The sequence below is a fragment of the Balaenoptera physalus genome (assembly GCF_965194825.1).
Source record: "Balaenoptera physalus genome assembly, chromosome: 3".
Taxonomy (NCBI): domain Eukaryota; kingdom Metazoa; phylum Chordata; class Mammalia; order Artiodactyla; family Balaenopteridae; genus Balaenoptera; species Balaenoptera physalus.
The window spans coordinates 64,478,840-64,499,453 of NC_138890.1; the positions used below are offsets into that span (position 1 = coordinate 64,478,840).

At 50.9% G+C, this 20,614-nt stretch overlaps 1 protein-coding gene across 1 annotated transcript; it reads left to right on the plus strand.

Annotated features, from left to right (window-relative positions):
• The first annotated feature begins 11,753 nt into the window (after window positions 1-11,753).
• Window positions 11,754-19,933, plus strand: CXCL14 (C-X-C motif chemokine ligand 14). Its single transcript, XM_082454479.1, has 4 exons — window positions 11,754-12,029; window positions 12,206-12,311; window positions 16,069-16,182; window positions 18,751-19,933. Exons 1-4 carry the CDS (start codon window positions 11,966-11,968, stop codon window positions 18,764-18,766), a joined length of 300 nt encoding a protein of 99 aa, XP_082310605.1. The 5' UTR covers window positions 11,754-11,965; the 3' UTR covers window positions 18,767-19,933.
• The last annotated feature ends 681 nt before the right edge of the window (window positions 19,934-20,614 follow it).

Consider the following 20,614-nt stretch of genomic DNA (forward strand, 5'->3'; position numbering starts at 1 on the left):
GGTGCTTTCTTGGGGGCTCCGAGCAGTTTTACAGACCCAGACGTGGAGCAAAGGCGTTCAGGGACCACGGAGCAGTTCCTAGGCCCCAGCAGGCTGGCCGGCGCCCAGGGCCAAGGGCAGAGGTGGGGTGGGAAAGGCCCTCCTCTGCTCCTCATCCTCTCCACGGCAGACCCCCGGCTGCCCATGGGTGGGTGAGGAGGAAGGGTGAGAGGTCCGGCCTGATGAGAGTCAGGTCCATATAGCTCTTCTGAGTCAGAGGTCTTACATCCCCAGGACAACTTTCCCCGAAAGTGGTTTAACTTGCCATGGGTGTGGGAGGGATATGCGTGAGCCCTGGGTGAGAACACCCCAAATCCCTACTGTCCAGACACTCCCAGAAATGCAGTCCCTCTCTCTGCCTCTCACAGAGCCAATCAGGGGATTTACAGAGTCAGGAGAACTGACAGGCTGGACTGAAAGTTCATCTAGAAAATTTTCCTTTTTGAAACACACAAGACACCCAAAATTCAAACTACATAAGAATGTGTCAACCACCAAATACACTGAAAACGGGCAGCCTCGGCAAGACCCAAACACCCATAAATGTCACTAGTACTGACCAGAAACCAAGTTCTGATAGACTGATGTTTCAGTGCCTTGGCCCTTCAGCATACTGACTTTCGGAGAGTTGACCTGGGGCCCTGCAGGACTGGGCCTGATGCCTGCTGTATGAAGGGGTATTCCCAGAGCCCACCGTGAATCCCAGTCCTGCTATGTGGCGTTTTTCAGCTCAACCCAGCCACCTGCTGGGGACCTGGGCAAGTGGTGACACAGGGTCACTTTTCCTGGCACTATGGGGATATGTGCTTAAGTGAAATGAGGGAGAAAGGACTCAAGGGCTCTCCAAACCACTGCAGATAAGAACTGGAGAAACTCTTTGAGAACCGCAAACTAAAACCACCAAGCTGGGAATTGTTCATATTTCAGAAAGTCTATTTTACTCCAGGGTCCTTTTAAGCCTCCCTAGGCCATTTAAAGAGGGGATTAAATAGCGCAGGGGTGGTTATGACATAATGTGTACCACAGAAAGACAAGTATACACGATTGTACAGTATGATTGTAATTATGTGAAAGTCTGCATGGGCTCAGACTGGACTGGCTCTTGGTAGAGTAGAAGGCTCCATGGTACCCTTTCTTCTTTTCAGTGCTGTTGTACTGTTTTCAGAATAGTATAGCTGTTCCATTTAGGGATTTTGCTCTTTTTTTATTTATTTTTTTATTTTTATTTTTTCAGAGATGGTAGTTGATTTTTTCAAACAGATCCAGGCACCAAATCCAATTTTCCAACCAACTTAATTATAAGTTCGTGACACCAGCATTCAAGGCTCTCCCATTGCCCACAACCCCTCTTCTTATGCTCTATCATCTGATAGCTACTCCCTGACTCATCACACCCTTTCTGGCCTCCAGGCCTTTACCGCTGCTGTTCTGTCCCTGTGGCCCACCCTTCTGTCACCCCTTCTCTGCCTGTATAAATCCCTCTTACCCTTCAAGGTCCATTTCAAGCCTACCTACTCTACGACAGCTCTCCTGCCCCCTCTCTGAATGGGACTGTCCCATCATCCCCTCTGAAATCAGAACTCATGTCAGGAGCCCATTTCAAGGATTCCTCCCGACCTGCTGGCCTTTGGCCCCCTCCACTGCAGGCATCTTGGGGAGCCGCCAGACTCCTTGCAGCCCCTGCAGCCTCGCACGGTGCCTGGCACAGAGTGGGTGCTCAGCAAGTGTTTACCTTGATGTTGTCAAAGGACTTGGCACATCAGAATAAAATATATCCCCCCTCCTCCATCTCAGGCCAAGGAGGACCACCTGGGCAAACACACTTTTACCCCATCCAAAGGGATTTCCACATGTTGGTTACTCTTTTCCTCTACATGATAAACAAAGTTAGTCTTTTTGTAATATTTCAAACCCATTGTTAAAGAACTGCTCCAAGTGGTGTATCTTCAATGGCACAAATTCTGGAAAAGCTTATAAAATGCTTGTGTTGGTCCAGCTGAAGGAGCAGCAACAAGCACCGTTACCTTCAGCCTCTGCCTTTTCCCTTTGATGCCAGACCCCCCAGTCACACAAACCGGGGCAAACCTGCCCTGCTTCCCAGGCCTGAGACTCTGCCAGCTCTCAGTGGGCGGCATCTCCCTGTGCACAGGGCCCTTTCCTCTGCATCTCCAGCCCCAAGAGCTCCCGCTGCCTCGATCCCTCCTGCTGCCTCTCTCCCCAGCATCCACATCTGGTTTCCCTTCAGCACAAGTTTCACAATAGACAGATTTTGCACTTGGAGGATTTATGGTTCCTGCCGCCCCTCCATGCTTTTTGATATGATTCCATTATGTGCTTAAAATCTGGGGAGCTCTTGGCTCCAGGGAGCTGTTTATGACAATTCTTTTACAGCCTTAAATCGCTCACTGTTAGGAACCTGTATGTGTTCAGGAGCAATGACTCGTTGCTAAGACAGAAAACTGCAATGTATCTCAGACAGTTGCTTGAAGAGTGTTCTTCACACAAGATTAATTAAGGCTAATGTTCACCTGGCAGGTACATCCTCTGAGCAACGCCTTCGACCTTGTCCTCCTGCATCTGGCCGAGACACTGATTTAGAAGCAAATTAGGAACAACCCCACCCTCACCCCAGACCCAATCACATCCTTCCTTCTGCTGTGCTCCTTCCTCTGGGCGCTAGAGACCCACTGACAGAGGGTTGGTAGAAATGAAAACACCAATATCACAAACATCTCCCTCTGGATAACAAACAGGACTGAGAACCATCTTTTATTCTCCCTCTATGCATTACTTTTTTCAGGAGAAGGCAAAGAATTCCAGGAATAAGTATACAATGTGCTTAGCCCCTGCCCTCTGGGCAAGGACTTCCCTTGACCAAGGTTTCTCTTGCCTCCCACCTCCAGCTCTGTCATCCCTTCTTTACCCAATAGATCTTCCTAAGAGGCAAAACCTAATCACATAGCCCTCCTGCTTGACGTTCCCCAGTGGATCCTTATGACCTTATGACCCAGGTGATGAAGCCCAGACTCCTCAGCACCCCCCCAAGGCCCTGCACAATTTGGCCATGATCTACGTATTCAGTCTTCCAACCCACCCCCACCGCAATCCCTGCCCTGCACTCTCCGTGCTCTGTTGACTAGCATGCCCTTGACCTTCCCTGAGCCGTTGCTTAAACTGTTGCCTCCACCTGTAAGGTCCTCCTTGATCATCGTCTGCCTGTATGAAATCTTCCTCCTTCTCCACAAGAGCCTGAAGGCCCACTCTGCCCTCCAAGAGAGTTCACAATTGTGCCTATCCATCCCCTTCCCACCCCTACCATGGCAGACCCCAGGGCACACCACGTCTGTGTGTCTGAAACCACCACTTGAAGGTGAGTGGCCCAAAACCATGCTGCCACCCTCTGGTGCTAGATATAGGGTGACCAGTTAAAATACAGGAATCTCAGTTAAATCTGAATTTCCAATAAACAATGAACACTTTTTTAGTATAAATGTGCCCCCAAATAGTGCATGGGCATCCTGTATTTGTGTTTGCTAAACCTGGCAACCCCAGCTGGATGGGAACTCTGGGATACCCTCAAGGAGAAGAGCTCAGGACCAGAGGCCAGCAGCACAGGGAGAGAAAAGCAGTGGTGAGACCTGGGCAAAAGATGAGGGAGTATTTCCCCATTCCCTCCCCCTAGGAGACAGCATATGGCTGTTCTGAGCAGGTCTGTAGAGCTAGACTGCTTGGAGTCAAAGATCAGTTCTGCTACTTGCCAGTTATCTTGGGCAAGCTTCTTACCTTCTCTGTGCCTCGGTTTCCCATCTGTAAAGTGGGTATAACGTACGTGATGTGGTTATTATGAGGATTAAATAAATTAATACTTGTGTAGTATTTAGAACAGTCCTTGACACAGAGTAAATGTTATATAAGCATTTTATACATATAAAGCAAAAGGAATTAGCCAAGCAAACCCAAAGATTGGGGGTGGGTGGGTGAGTCTAGGAGATTTAATAATAATAATAATAAGATAAAACAAGAACAGACAATTACGGAGTACTGACTATGCAGCAAAACACCATGCTCCGTGCTTGTCCTATGTTAGTTCATTTAACTCTCACCGCAGTCCATTTGTAATATTATTATTACTATCCTCTTTTTAAAGATGAGGAAGCAGAGGCACAGGGGTAGTCTAGGATTCTAAGCCAGAACTCACTAGACTGCAGTTAACTGTGATACACATTAATTTATTCATCATCCATTCACGCACTGAGCACCTACTGTGTGCCAGGCCCTGAGCTGGTGCTGGGGAACTGGAGTAAACGAGAAAGACACAGGACAGCCAACCTCCCCTTCGGAGCTCGCAGACTGATAGGGAGAACCTTGAAGGAGACTTGTAGATGTGAGGGGTTGTACTAAAGAGAAAATGGGGCTATGGAGCATGCTGACGGCCATGAGCTCTCCCAGACTGGGACAGGGGAGAGGAGGGGAGGGGCAGATGTGCCCAGTCAGGGAAGGTGTCCCTGTGAAACGGCCTCTTTGCAGATTCGTGAGGTAAAACAGCAACCCGTCTGGCTCAGGGGCAAAGGCAGGAGTCTGCGCAGAGCAGGCAGCCAGCAAAGGCCTTGAGTTGGGAAGCAGCTTAGAGCTTTCCAGGAACTGAAGAATAGAGGGCGAGGGTGTGGCTGGAGGCCAGCAGGGGCTCAGGGGCAGCGCAGGCTTGGGGGCAGCGCCGGGACCCGCGTCGGGAGACAAGGTTTGGCAGGACCTCCACAGAAGCTAGGACCCCGCTGCCAACAGGAAGCAGTGATCAGGCGAGGCAGAACAAGGCAGGGGGAGGCCTGCTGGGACAGGTCAGTGAGCCACGCCAAGCGAAGCAGGGACAGCGCTGCAGATGGGGCCTGGGCCCTCAGCGCGGTGCTCATCTGCACCGCCGAGGACTCCACGTGCCCCTTCTGCGGTGCCAGCTACTGGGCAGACATGCCCATCGCCCACCATGGGGGACTGCCAAATGGAGTTAAGGCTGCCCCAGGCCTCACTGTCTCGAGGGAATGCTCTTGCGTTCCCTTTATAATACGAACATTCGAATAAATTGGAAAGCAAGGAGAGAAGCTTTTAAACGATGCCCAAAGTCCTACCACTCAAAAAGAAAGACGTTTGTATCTCTTTCTTTGCCATCCTTTATACAGCGGTTGCTGTTTTACATACTTGCAGTCACAGTGTTTACATGACCTTATGTTGTCTCTACTTACTGCATAAGCATTTACTCCATGGAATTCCACAGATTCTGTAATCATGAGTCTTCATACCAGTATAATATTTCATTTAAAGCTTTCATTGTTTACTTAACCAATTCCCCCAGTGTTGGGCATTCAGGTTAACTATTTTTAACACGGAATATCTTTGCACGTGGCATTGCTCCTTTACCAACTTTTAAAATAGATTTTCTGAAGTGGATTAAAAGGATGAAATAGTTTACTTCAAACCTTCTGGATACATACTATAAATATGGTTTCCCCAAATCTTGTCCCACCAGTAAAGGTTAAGTGGCCTTTCCTCAATTTGCAGCTTTGGATGTTACTATTTAAAATAAATATTTCATTATTGAGCAGGACCAAAACAAAGTTGCCATGATACTACAGCATTAATGTGCTTTTCCGTGATTGTTAATGAGGATGTACATTTTTTATGAGTTGGTTAATAACTGCTTTTCTTTCTTTTTTCCCCCTGAATTGTCCTTTGATGTCCTTTGCTCATTTATACATTAGGGCCTTCTTTGAAAATATCTTTGCTGGCATTCTTAATATAGTAAAGATGCTTGTCTTCAGTGAGGTAGTACTGAATGAATAAATGCTAATTGTTGGTTTGTCATATTTGCTGCAAGCACTTTCTCGTGTGTTTGGGGGAATCCGCAGCACCCTCAGTTAACCCTCTGCTGCCACAGGGCTGCCTGGAGCCTAATTCAACACCGCCTGGCTATGCCCTGCACCATTTCCTCTGGCCTTATGTTGCTCAGGTTCCCTAAACATTCCAAGCGTAAAGAACTTGGGGGACCTTAGCCCTACATCCCCTCCACCTCAGAGCAAGGCCCTGGGAAGGGGATCAGTATGCAGGACTGTGCTAAAGAAGAACCAGCAAAGATGAGGCAGCTGACTGCCCCAGGTTCCATAGGTTGGACTCTCAGAGAGAGGCATGCAGACCTCCAGCAGAGGGGGGCGGCTAGAGAGGAAGGGGCACCCACCAGGCTTACATTCAGCCAGCAGCTATACTACCCAATAGGAGCAGGTATTTTGAGGTTCCCCACATGTAATGAGTGGTGACAGGACCAAACAGGTCTCTGGAGCCCAGGATCTCACTATGTTCTAAGAAGTTGGGGGCAGGACCAAGGTGACATTCACGCTCTGGTAGGCTTGTGTGAAGTCACCCCATTTCTGGACCTCAGCTTCCTCATCTGTACAATAATGGCTAGATGTGGTGTCAGTCCCTTCCAGTTCTGGAGTCTAGGATGGCTCTGTACCATCAGGGAAGCACAAAGGGACTCCCCGCTCTGAGAAGTTCAGTCCTGGGAAGAACTGGGGTGGGGTGGAGAGGAATCCAAATGTCTCCCAGCTCCCAGGGCAGGAGACCAGCCTTGACCCGTCAAGATGCAAATTCTCAGTAGACCTAGGAGGTGGTGTCCAGATACCTGCGGGGTTTCCTTGAAAGCCACATGCCTGCTCATTCACCTCCTCCTCCTCTCAGCGACCTCTTTTCTAAAGCCAATGCCCTGGGGAAGAACTGGCTTTCCTGGGGACGTGGCCTTGCCAATTGCCACCCTTATGCACCCCCTACACACACACACACACACACACACACACACACCCATGACCTTGTAGTCTACACAGCCTGAATTCAGCAGTGCTCTCTCACACCCCTGGGCTTTTTCCTGAAACATGCTTTTTTAAATTTACTTAAAAGATATGGAATGAGCCCCTACTATGTACCACACACTGCTGCAGGCACAAAGGACAAGCAAGACAGACCCAGTACCTACTTCACAGAACGAGGAGATCAGAGGATGACCCACAATACACTCCAGAACAAACATGAAAATAGCACAATGTGAAGTTGTACATACAGTGTAAAAATTAAAATCGGTCGACGGCGCAGAGAGTGACTGCTGGGGGGGTGGGGGGGCGGGGCAGGGATGCTAGTGCGATGGGGTCTAAAGAGTGAATATTCGAGCTGAGGTTTCAGTAAAGAGAAGAGGGTCACACGCCAACATCTGGCTAGGGAAGCAGTTTGGGCAGAGGGGCCAGCAAGCAGAAACATGCTGAGATGGGGACAGGTTGGGCATGTCTGAGGGATGAGACAAGGCAGTGTGGTGGAGCACAGCCATGGGGAGAGGGGTAGATGCTGGTCACGAGGCCCCATAGAGCCCTGCTGGGGACTTGAGTGGGACTCTGGGTGAGATCAGGAGCCAGAAGGGCTTTGAGCAGGGGGTCCCCCAGAAGATCATTGTGTGAGGAGCAGGGACTGTAAAGGGGCAGGAATGCCCTCCCTCCCATTGTCAACTGGTGAACTCCTTCTCATCCTTCAGATGCCAACCCAATGGGCACCTCCTTGGTCAGATCCCCTGGTGAGTCTCATAACACCAGCTTCCCTCCATCACACCTAGCTCTGGGGTAATCTCATGGGTGTCTCTGGTCATTTGATTAATGTCTATCTTCTCCACTAGACTCTGTGCTCCTTTGGGACCGGCACACGTCTGCCTCTGCTCTTCGTAAATCCCTGGCACGCTGCACAGAACCTGGTATGCAGTGGGTGCTTACTCAACGTGAACACGACAAATATGCAAATCCCCAGGGTCTCAGCCCTCAAGGAATGGCTTCCTACTTCTACTTCCTTCCTCCTCTGTGCCCCCCACACCTTGCATCTACCTCTTCCATAGAACCCAGCAGGACTGTAAATAGCTTCTGGCACCGTCACACATACACACACGCATACACACTGGATTGTGCTCCAGAGGGCAGGACACATGTGTAGTCCTTCACTATACCCCTGGGATCCACTTGAATCACGTGGTGCCATTGTACGTGCAAAGAACTACCTCACCCATGTGAACCTCCACCTACTCGAAGACTCCCCACTTGAGCTCAGTAGAAAGTCTGCGCCTGAAGTCAGGGTCAAACCCCCTTCCCTCTCCCAGTTGAGCAGCTTCACCCACAGACCCACCAGCAGCAGGGACCCCCATCCTCTCCTAGACCCACAGCCCCAGAATTGCTCACACAAACGGGGATAAGCTCTGTTTGCAAAGATACAATGGCTGTATTTTGCAAACCAAAGATGAGCATACACAGACTAAGGCTTACAAATGGGGACAAAACACTGGAATGTCTGACCTCTGGTGTGGCCCAGGAAGTTGGGAAACATTGGTCCCTATTTTTAGGGTCAACTACTTTTTCCTATTACAGCACAGCACCCATGATCCTTAGTGCTGTTAGATCCCACTTAATTAATCAGCATATTCTTGAAACAAATGTGATAAAAATAACATTGTTAAATATATAGATATAGATTTCACATGCTCTGCAAAAGCTTGGTATTAAAGAAATTCCTGGGACTTCCCTGGTGGCGCAGTGGTTGAGAGTCTGCCCACATGCCGCAGAGCTACTGAGCCCGCGCACCACAACTACTGAAGCCTGCGTGGCCTAGAGCAACAAGAGAAGCCACCGCAGTGAGAAGCCCGCGCACCACAACGAAGAGTAGCCCCTGCTACCCAACGCAGCCAAAAAATTTAAAAAAGAGAGAGAGAGAGAGAAAGAAAGAAAGACAGAAAGAAAGAAAGAGAAAGAAAGAAAGGAAGGAAGGAAGAAATTCCTTTTGCAGAATAACAAAGAACTATATTTTTTGGAGGGCAATTTGTTAAAAGCCTTAAAATGCGCATGCCCCACGGCCCAGTGATTCTATTTCTGAGACATAATTCAAGTTTTAAAGGGCTACTGCAGGGCTTCCCTGGTGGCGCAGTGGTTGAGAGTCTGCCTGCTAATGCAGGGGACACGGGTTCGAGCCCTGCTCTGGGAAGATCCCACATGCCGCGGAGCAACTAGGCCCGTGAGCCACAAATACTGAGCCTGTGCTCCGCAACAAGAGAGGCCACAATAGTGAGAGGCCCGCATACCGCGATGAAGAGTGGCCCCCGCTTGCCACAACTAGAGAAAGCCCTCGCACAGAAACGAAGACCCAACACAGCCAAAAAACTAAATAAATAAACTAAAAATAAAAAAAATTAAATTAAATTAAAAAAGGGCTACTGCAAAACCAAGCTACAAGAATATTTGTCACACAGCACTGCTTGTAAAAATATATCATTCAAAATAATCCAAATGTCCAGCAGGGAGTAATTACTTAAAGTAATTATGGTGCATCTGTACAATGGAATACACTGCAACCAAAATACTAATAGCCCTTATTGAGCACTTACTCTGTGCAACAGACCACCTTAAAAGCTTTATATGCACCATCTTATTTAACTCTCACTATGCTGTAGGTACCATTACCATTCCCATCTCACAGATGAGAAAATTAATACCTAAAAGGATTAGGTTACAAGCCAAGGTCACACAGCTAGGATTCACACCCAGACAGTCTGACTCTAGACACCAAGCTCTTAGCCATTATACTATATGGCCTCAAACAATACCATTAAAAGAGATATTGTAGAAGCACAACCAGTCACATGGAACAATGCTGTTGATATAGCGATAGGTAAAACAAGCCAGTTATTAAACAGGACATGCATGCTGATCCCATTTGTGCACTTGCATGTAAGCAAAGACAGAAGGGTTTGCAAAGATAACACTGTAGCATCTTGGTGTAGATTGCTGAGTGGGTGGAATTGTGTGTGTATTTTTTATGTTTTCTTCTGCTGTGTTTTCTGTAACAAACATGCTAATTTTGTACCAAGAAAAAATAATTTTAAACTTTAAAAAATTAACATAAATGCCAAAATCACTCCCTTGCACTTATCCTCTGCATAAACCCAAGTGTCCATCTGTTGGCCTTGCTTTAAGTATAGTTACAACTGTTTGCACAGGACTCAGGACATGGCCTGAAGCCAATTCACGGGCTCTGCTGGCTCTTCATGGCTCAGCTTCCCCTCAAGGCAGCCAAGGCTCTCCAAGTAGGAAGAGACAGCAGAGATTCTTCCCACTCTAATCCTCAGCAGCCTGCCCATCCCATCACCCCAGGATCCTCCCTGGCACTTGAGCTCCCAGGGGGGCCGCTGGGCTGACAGCACAGAGCTGTGTGAGCTGGCAGAACCTGGCAGCTTCTGCCCTGGCTCCAGGTCTGGTCTGGAAGCCAAGCCCAGGGACCCTCGGAGTCTGGCACACTCCATCTCCTGTTTCTGGGTCTTTCAAGGAAGTGCTTCACCAAAAAGTGAAGGGCACACATGCCTGAAGGAAGTCAGATGGCCCAGGGACAGGAGCCCCAGTTCTGCAGTCACACGACCAGGGCCCCTCCTGGCCCAGTCACCTGCCTCCTGGCTATGTGATCTTGGGAAAGTTATTTCTTCTCTCTGAGCCTGTTCCAGTGCCCATCAAATAAAGAAATTAAAATACCAACTTGTAAAGGGACTTGTAAAAAACAAAATTATATATACATATAAACATATATACTATATATATGTATATACAGTATGTATACTATATATATTCACTATATATGTATGTATAGTATATAATAGATGTGTATAAAATAATGATGCCAATAAGTAATATTTGCAGGGCACCAACAGCTAGTCAGGCTCTCAAACACTTTCTAGGTATGAGCTTATGGAATTCTCACAGCTGCACTGTGACTACTCACACTGTATAGACAATGAGACCAAGGTGCAGAGCGGCTAAGTCACTTGCACTGGTAAGTAGCGGAGCAGGAATTTCTGTCACCATGCCTGGGCCCACACCACCACACCACACATCCTGGCACAACGTCTAGAACATGGACTTCATCCAGATGGTTACCATTGTCACGTCTCCCTGCCCAGCCACTGCCTAACTTTGAAGAATGATGTGACAGTGAAAAGAGCCACCCGCCTGGTTCTCCCCACCCGCCCACAGGCCCACAGACTTTTGGAAGCCTTCCTTTCAGATTAGCCAAAGCTCCCCACACACACACTCTCTGAGCCAGCTCCAGGGACCACAGGCCATGGCTTTGCTGCTGCACATCCTGCGGCGACCACCCTCCAAACCTGGCCTTGTGCTCTGGCCACCAGGGCTGCTGGCCCAACAGGGACAGCTCACGCTCTAGGAGTCAGGCCTGCTGGCACTCACACCTGGCACCTGCCCCAAAACCCTTTCAAGTCTCCTCGGGAATCTGGGCCTCGGGCCTGGGTCTCCCAGCGGCTCACAACGGCAGGCCAGAGGGAACCACGCGAATCATAAAAGCAGTGCCCTTAAGCAGCCTCGCCACCATCAAGTGGCGCCCGAGCACTGGCTCTGGCTCTGTGTGCGTGCTGGAGCCTGGGTGTGCAAGTGTATGAAAGAGAGCGTGTGTGAGAGCGAGAGGGTAGTGGATGTGAGTCTGAATGTGCAAGTGCGCGCGTGGCTCCGAGTGTGCGCTGCTGCGATCGCGGTCCGGGGCGGGCGGCGGGCGGGGAAGGTCTCCGCCCCCCCCCCCCAACCGCGTTGAGAAATCTCAGTGAGTCACCGAGTGGTTCTGCATATTAATGAGCTCGGAGCGGATTTAAAAGAGGCCTGGGCGGGCGGAGGGAGACTGTGGAGAGAGCCCAGAGCCGAACGCAGAGCGCTGTGGGGTGCCACAGCCGCGAGGCTCCCACCGACGGGCGCAGCAGGAGCGAGTGGAGCCGGGAGGCGCGCTCCGGACAGAAAGAGCCAAGCCCGGCGCACGGACGCGCGGGCGCCCTCCCCGAGTCCCTGCTCCCGCGCCGTGCCCCTCGGCTAGCATGAGGATCCTGACGGCAGCGCTGCTCCTGCTGCTCCTGGCGCTGTGCGCCGCGCGCGTGGACGGTGAGTGCCTGGGAGGTCCCTTGGCGCCAGCCCGACCCATCCTGGGGAACCCCCAACGCCAACTGCTAAGCTTCCCGGGATCCCTGGGGTTCTGGGTGGGCACCGAGGGTGGTCAATGAGTTGCGAAGGAGACCCCTCACGCAACTGAGCAGCCCCCCGCGCGCTCTCTCTCGCAGGGTCCAAATGCAAGTGCTCCCGGAAGGGACCCAAGATCCGCTACAGCGACGTGAAGAAGCTGGAAATGAAGCCAAAGTACCCGCACTGCGAGGAGAAAATGGTTATGTGAGTTCTCACTCTTCGCCTTGAGCGTGTGCGCGCAGCCCTTAACCGGGTGCTGCGGCAAAGCTTGGGGCTGGGTCGGGCTAACAAGCCTTTCTCTCAGCCTTTGTCAAGGCCTTGGCGGAGGCTTTGTAATTGCCTAGCAAGTCCTTAGGACGCTGGCACGGCAGTCTGGAAGAGAGTTTGAAAAAAGGGTCACGGTACTATGCTCCGGAAACAGCCTCTCCGAGGAGTTCACCCTTGCTAGGATTCGAATGGGTAGCCTAGGGGTTGCACTGCCCACCTTTCTAGGGTGATCAAGGGTTAAATGGCTTCCGTGTGCCAACTTAGAACACCCAGATTGAAATCACTCAGAATACACCCAGAACTATTAAACTGGAACCCAAACTGTGAGGCTTGCTGCCTTCCTGTTACTGGAGAGAGAATTAAAGCAAACATTGTCTGAAGTCCTCAGAACCTCCTTACAGGGCCTTTTTCTGATCAGGGGACCATGGCCGTCTGGTTTTTGGCTTCTAGCGATTCCATTTTGAGACCGATCCTCACTCTCCCAACACCAGCTGGACTCCTGTGGGTTCCTAAGCAGTCTTGTGGAAAGGGCTCTGTTGGAATTAACGTGCCATGAGGGTGAAGCCCTGCTTGGTGGGGATGCAGGGAATATTTTAAAAAGTGGGGCAGAGCGAGAGAACACTGCGTTTCCTTGCTCTCTGCCTTCCCAATTAACCACTTGAGGCCAGCACCACTGTTTCCCCATCAATACGCTCTTGGCCAGGAAGGGAGCCCTTGGCAAAGCAGCTACCAAATATCTGCCACGGACCATTGGCCCCTCTTCCCCTCCCCCAGAAACAGGACACACTTTATTCTCAGTCTGGGCAAGTGCCTTCCATTCACTGGCCCCGCTGGCCCAAAGGCCTCCGCACAGTGTCTGCAAAGGCAGCTCCCACCACCACCCTCTCCCCCGCAACTGCCGCCTGGTGTCTGCACAGTCAGGCTGAAGTTAGGGGAATTCAGAAAATCACTGGGCCTGAGCTAAACCCCTCTGCCTTCCTTCCTGGGCACCTAAATTAGCCTCCTGTCCCTGCCCCTTTGCCATGCCCCTTGCCTTGCAGACACAGGTCCAGAAAAACTGCTAGAAAGTCCTTTTGGGTGGGAGCTAGAGGTCACACAGCTGAGGGAGGAGCTACAAGCCCCTCAGGGTTCTCAGCTCTCTTGGGGTGAGAATGACGGGACGTTAACTTTGCACTCCTCTCAGTGCTGAAAAATGCTCCACACACCAAGCTGAGCTGTTGAGTCCTTGCAGCAAAGGAGGAGCAGGGTATGAGGTGCAGTGACATCTCAAAAGGACAGAACCCTCAGTAAACAGGCTTGCCCTTTTTCGTGGCTATACTTTTCAGAATAGAGAGGAAACTGACAGCCAGGCAAGTGCATGAGAAGGCTTTACGTAGCCTTGTGAAAACTTGCAGGGGTCTCATGAGATCCGCACACAGTCACCCTCTTCTAAACCTCCACCCCATACCCAGGACCCTACCCCCATCCCTGATGGGCTGGAGGTCTTCTCCCCTCTCAAGCTCCTAAGACTCTCCAGATCACACGAGGGACCAGTGCTTTTTCCCAAAGCTGGTTTTTAGCCCCAAAGCTGAACTAAAGGAAGTTTTCCAGTTCACCCTGAGTCACCTAGAAATCTCTGATGAGGCTTGGGGTGCAGCTTGCTTTGTAAGTGGGAGTCCTTGCACTCAGAAGGATACAGTAGAGCCAAGATTCTAGAAGGGGCAATTTGTTTCACATACCCCCTGAGTTATTGCTGAAACCCTCGGTATCCCAGAACCACTGAGGACAAGCACACAGGACCCAGAATTTCTGCCCAATTGCTGGGGGCAGAAATCCTCATGTCTTCACCCCACAACCAAGTTTCAAAGTCCCCGTGTTATGACTAAGCATTTGAGCACTGTGGTGGGAGAGCTGAGAGTCCTCCCCTGCTGTCCCAACCTTCAGGATTTGGGATCCTCAGCCTGTACGCTGACCTTACGGAGGAGGGGATTTTTATCTGGCTTGGCCATGGCCTTTTATTCCAAGTGCAAAAGCAGCACTGCAGGCAGAGAGCAAAGCATGGGCTAAATTCCTGCAGAGCGACTAGGTACTATGGGGGAGGGGACCTGGACTCTACTCTGAAGCCCGGCCCCATGCTTGAGACCTAGCAGGAGGGACCCAGGGAGCCACAGGTCTCATAGAGAGGGCCAGCGAAGGCAGAGCCCAGTCACCTGGCATTACCACAAGACCTGTCCCTGCCCTGGGAGGCTTAGGCCATGGTGAGGGCCCTGGAAACTCAGAGCACAGGGGAGGGAAGAGAACAGGTTGCCCAGAAATATTCTGCCCCCATTCGGGTAGCAAGATTCGATTTCCTCTCCCCATCAACTGGGAGACTCAGAGTTCATGGCGACCCTGCTCCTTTCCAGAACTTGGCCCAGGCAACCTGACACTTCACTGTTAGGAGCCTATGGGGTGCTGGCTGACCTCTCTCCCTCCCTCTCCACCCCAACCTCCAACCGCCCCTTTTTGCCCCCTCAGCCCACACCCCAGCAGACAGTCCACCACCATACCTCACTCCTGCGTGTGACCTCCCAAGGAGTGACATCCTCACCTCTCACCTTCCACTTTTCCATGTTCGCTAGGTGGGCCCTCATTCTTGAACACTGTCATTCCTCCCCCACCCAGAAGCTTCCTCTGAACTCCTGCCACCCTGGCCCAGCCCTGGCTGAGAGGGGCATAGCAGTTCTGGGCAGCAGCCTGTCCCTTCCTCCTCCCTCCCAGGCTGGACCTCACACGCTAAGGCTTCTTCTTGACCATCCCATCTTCCATGACAATTGCTAATAACAGTAACTATTCATTGTGCTAGGCACTCTGCATAGATTATATCTTTAATCATCCCAGTAACCCTAAGAGGTAGGTCCTATTATTATACCCATTTTATGGATGGGCAAACTAGGTTCAGAGAGGCTACCCAAGGTCCCACAGACAGACCTGGGATTCAAACCCAGGCCCTACGCTCTGTACAAAGCCACCTACTTCTCTACCACATGGCTAGACCTCCACTGGTGTTGGAACACTGGCTGATAGAGACCTGAAGGGCAGTCTTATTTTCCTGTCCAAGGGTGAGATAACTGGGACTTCATGCTCAGGAATCAAAATGGGCTTCAAAGTCAACAAGACTTAGCTTTAGGGTCAACAAATGCCCAGCCCCAGAACAATCTGCAGAGGGTCAGGGGAACTAGGGTTTGAAAGATCAGACAGAGACCACAGCACATCCAAGCCCTGCCATAGAGCTCCTCACATCCAAGGATGAGGTCTTGGCATGCATACTTCGCTGGCATTAGCTCTCTCCACCTCTCAATCCCAGGTTCAGAGGAGCTGGAAGAGTCCCCTGACCTTCGTTCCCCAAGGCAGCCATCAGTGCTGTGGGCAACACCCTGCATGGGGGTAGGCTTGGGGGTGGGGGACTATCCCAGACTTTGGGGGCTCCAGGGGAAAAAGTGAGAGCCCATCACTCTGCACAGGGTTAGACCCGAACGTGGAGTCAGATTAAGGGGACAACCCGAACCTTCCAAAGAGCCAGGGAGCGAGCATATGGGTAGGCTTCCTTGAAAGGAGGGAGGAGGCCACAGTCTCTCAGTGCTCTGATTGGGACAGACCAGGGCCACCCACAGGCCACACTGAGGGGCTGTCATTCAGGCTTCTCAATCCTCCATCCCATCCTGCTCCATTTCAGCATCACCACCAAGAGCGTGTCCAGGTACCGGGGTCAGGAGCACTGCCTGCACCCCAAGCTGCAGAGCACCAAGCGGTTCATCAAGTGGTACAATGCCTGGAATGAGAAGCGCAGGTATGCCCCACTGCCCCTCACCTTCCTTCCCACCATCCTACCAGATCCAAAGTCTAGGCCCCTTCTAGGTCATCTAGCCCCATCTAAGGCATGAACACCCACTACAGTTGCCACAGCAAGCAGATACCCAGACATGGCTTACATACTCCCAGGGACGAGGAACTCACCACTTAACTTACTGCTACACTTATTGCTCTCTTGGACAATTGTAAGCATCGAAAATTGATCCTTTTGTGAACTAAAGATTGTCTCATTCTAACTTTTATGAAGTTAGGATAGTCCTAATTCCTCTCCTTATTTAAGTAACTTAAGTTTTCTGACCCCCAATTTCCCTCTGTCAAATGGCTGGGCGAATGCCCAGCATGGCTCTCTCAGTGATTTGTGTGGTTTGGTGAAACACAACTGCTTAAGTGACTGGGTTTATTAACTATAAAACTGTGGGTACAACCATAAGATGATGAGGACAACTCCTTGCCAACAACATAGTCTCCCCTCAGGGTGCCCCATGCCCCCTGTTGCCCAGAAGCCTGATAAACTCCTTCCTGTGCAGGTGCAGGGAGGGACCTTGGGTTTGACCCTCTAAAATCAGAGCCGCTCTTACCCTCAGGGGACAGCAGTGGCCGAATGACCAGAGTCCTGAACTAGACCCCTAACCCCAACCCTGTCTGGGCTGTTTCCCCATTATCAGAAAATGGCTTCCCCTCTCTGATCTCCTGGGGTCCCATGTCTGGCCTCAGAGGGGGAGGCAAGTTCCTGGCTCCCCTGTGCTACATAAAGGTGAGCCTGTCCTGGAGCAGACCCACTCCTCACACACTCAGAGCCTGTTTACACCTGAATCTGCAGAGCATGACCAGGGAAACGTGCACATACACGTACACACACACACAGGTGAGTTCCTCAGGAGCTGGTGCCTGCACCTCATCCCGCAGAGGGGGGAACAGAGGCTAAGTTGGGGGGAGTGACTTGTCTGGGAGCACTAGTCAGGAAGCTAGGTCTCCTGGCGTCACCTTCTCCTCCCTCCAGCGGGTACCCACGCCACCCTCCCATTGCCCCTCCTCCCTGCCACCTCCAGCACCTCCCTAAGCTCAGCCCACGACCAGCTCTCCCACAGCTGACACTTGGGCCCAACTCCAGTATCTGAGCCTTTTGTGCTGCCTCCAAAACTGCCTCATCCACAATTGCTTGAAATAGAAAGTGATGAGAGCAAGAGATTATTTTCCATAAATCTACTGGAAATGAAGCCCTCTTTCTGGTCAGGGCAGGCAGCTCACATGACAAGCACAGGACACCTCCTGTCCAGTCACCCTCCGGGCCCTGCGTCATCAAAAGTGGAATGAGGCTGACTGCAGGGCCGGTTCACAGAGGCGCTGGCAAGTCTTCATCAGGTTGCTGGGAGATCCAGCCTTTGTCCCGACCCCTCCACCTGGGGCCACAGCTTTGATGAAAAGGAGGCAAGCCTGGGTCCATGCAGCCCCGCTCTTTTTGTCCCTGCAAAATCCATAGATGAGAGCAGTAAGGGCACCTCTGCTACCAGGCCTCCCATCACTTCCTTACAAAATGAGTTCATCCCTCCTTCTTGGAATGCTGAGGTGTCCTGGGAGAGGATGTGGGCATTCCCTTGTCCTCCTCGCCTCCCCTCCCTCTGTACAGGTTGAAAATGTCTTTGTGGAGATAAAGGAACCATCTTGAAGTCCTCTTTGCAGAGACAGAGAGAGAGAGAGAATGCTGAACCTAGAGTAGAGACAAGAGAAGGCAGCGGCCGGCCCAGGCTGTGGGGCGAGACTAGAGGGCTTCCAGGAGCTCAGAGCCAGAGCTTCCGGCTGCCACCAGAAGCAGCAGCAGCAGGCATCTGATTTCAGGGCATAATTACTCAGAAATCAGGAACGAGGTGGAAGGAGCAGTGGACGACCTGGATGTGACATGTGGTCCCACGGCAGCCATGCGGCAGAAAGGAAGGGATTTAAGTATCTAAACAGAGATGGTTGGGGAGGTGAGGGGAAAGTCAGCTTGTGAGTGCTCACAGGCCTGACGACTACTAGAGGAAGTGACCTTGAGCCACGGGCCTCTGTGACAGCCCCAGCCTCACTAACTGCCCTTCAGTCTTCAGGCAGCAGCTTCTGGAACTGGCATTTTTTCTGGAGAACATGTATTCTTGGGCTAAATACAAAGAAAGACACAAGCCTAAATGGAGGGGAGGGATGCCTCTGCCCCTCCCCCCATCCACGCCGGAGACAGAGGTCTTTCCCACCACTGACATTCAGTGTTCGTTGGGCAGACTTTCAGTCTCTTGTTTCTCAGTTTCCTCATATACCAAGAGGGTTTGCTTCCTAGAGCTTTGAAGATAAAAAGAAACTGCAGAGGTGGAGGCTGTGTAGAAAGGACAAAGCCAGGTTCAGGTGAGCTTTTATGCCCATGTGATGGCCTCCTCTGAAATGTCCCCTGCTTCTCCTGGGCTCCTGTGGTCCTGGGAGAGGCACTCCGCAGGCCAGGTGCAGAGAAGCTCAGACACCGGCCTGTGCGTTTCCTGCCTCATCCTAAGCCACTGACATGGGTGTTTTCTCTTCCCAGGGTCTACGAAGAATAGGGTGAAAAATTCCTGATGGGAAAGCTTCACACCGGTTGGGACACAAGCAAAGGACTTTGCAGATTAAAAAAACAAACCCTTTCTTTCTCACAGGCATAAGACACAAATTAAATATCGTTACAAAGCACTTTTTACCGGGGGTCAGTTTTTACATTTTATAGCTGTGTGCAAAAGGCTTCCAGATGTGAGACCCTTCTCTCTTGTGTTCCAGATTTCATCACAAACTGCTTTTTACCGAAGAGGGGAGAAACTCATGCCTTTCCTTTATTAAAAAAAAAAAATGCTTTTTTGTATTTGTCCAGACATCACTATACATCTGAGCTTTATAAGCACCTAGGAGGAACAGGGAACTTGTTTGAGACATTTCATAGCAGCGTTGCTCCCTTCCTAGCGCGGGAAGCTTCCGCTCAGAGGTCCTGGCGCCTCGGCACAGCTGCCACAAGCTCTCCTGGGCTCATGGTCGGTCACAGCTTCAGGGGGACTCAGCAGCGGCCCCAATGGCCCCAATTGTCGGGCAAGCAGGAGCAGATCTCTCTGCATCTGTTCTTTGAGGAACTCAAGTTTGGCTGCCAGAGAAATGTGCTTCATCCCCGGGGTTAATTTTTACACATTCTAGGAAACATTTCCAAGATCCTGGGATGGCGAGGCAAATAAATGGTCCTTAAGGAAGGTCCTTAAGGAATGGTCCTTGGGTCTTCTCTCCAACCTGAGTGTTTGTGAAAGTTTCACTGCTTCAAAACCACGTGAAGTTACTGATGCTGTAGCGAAAATCTTAGGAGAAAACTTAAAAATATACAAATACACGTACAATGTACAGCTACAGACACATGCTGTTGATGAGGGAAAACCTTCAAAGCATGTTTCTTTTCCTCATGACAATGGAACATGCAGTACTAAAGCAATCTGTGATTCCCCACGTAATTCTTCAGTGTTAGACAGTGCAGTCCTCCTTTGGTGCAGCCCTCTTTAAGATGACCACACGCCTTTCGCTTTGTAAATATACTCTTAGGAAGGCCCCCTCTACACATGTCCCTTCAGTATGTGCTGTGTTGCACTATTGTGTCATATGCTATGTAAATGTCAGAAGCCATTAGCATTGCATGCAGGTTTGATATTCTTTCTAAGACAAAAAGAAAAGTAATAAAACATATTTGAAATGTACCAAAATTCTAGAGTACTGACTTTTTTTTCTACTTAATTAAACCAGGATGACGACCAAATGTTTACCACATCCTAAATAAACAGGGACAGATGCACTGGGGAGGAAAACTTGTGTTTCCCAATACCTGTCAACACCGTCGCCTCTATGGAATGTCCTGAAGACAGAAAGCCAGGCTTCGAGGCTGATGCTTCTTCCCTGCCTGACTCCCACACCTGGGGCAGGTTCATCAGAACAGCCAGGTCAGCGCATACAGGACCACAGTGTCACGCTGCCGTCCCCATTTAGGGAAGGCAGTAGATGCGGGACCCGTCAAGACCCCTGTGGCCCAGGGCCCCAGGATTCTAGTGGGGCTCGGGCAAGGGCAGGAAGCGCCCACCTACAGGGCTCCGCAGCCAGGCTGTGTGGGAGCCACAGCCAGGGCGACGTTGAAGGTCCACTTCTGCTCCTGCAGGATGGAGATGATGAGTGCACACACCTCATGGCGCTTCTGGGGACTGAAGGAGGCAATCCATGTAAAGCGCTCAGGATACCAGGGCATGGCGAGCACTCGGTAAATGTGACTCCTTCGGTATCCACAAGACCAGGCCACTTCGCACTCTGCACAAACTGCCCACAGCCCCACACCTCAGGTACCCCAGTCAGCCGCGCCCTGAAACAGGCCCCAGCACTTACAGCAACACACAGCA

What these genes read in the sequence shown, in the direction of transcription:
- CXCL14 (XM_082454479.1), top strand. Translation starts at nt 11,966, where the DNA reads ATGAGGATCCTGACGGCAGCGCTGCTCCTGCTGCTCCTGGCGCTGTGC. An exon ending in GTGCGCCGCGCGCGTGGACG is followed by an intron (nt 12,030 to 12,205) that starts GTGAGTGCCTGG and finishes TCTCTCTCGCAG; the next exon opens with GGTCCAAATGCAAGTGCTCC. An exon ending in TGCGAGGAGAAAATGGTTAT is followed by an intron (nt 12,312 to 16,068) that starts GTGAGTTCTCAC and finishes GCTCCATTTCAG; the next exon opens with CATCACCACCAAGAGCGTGT.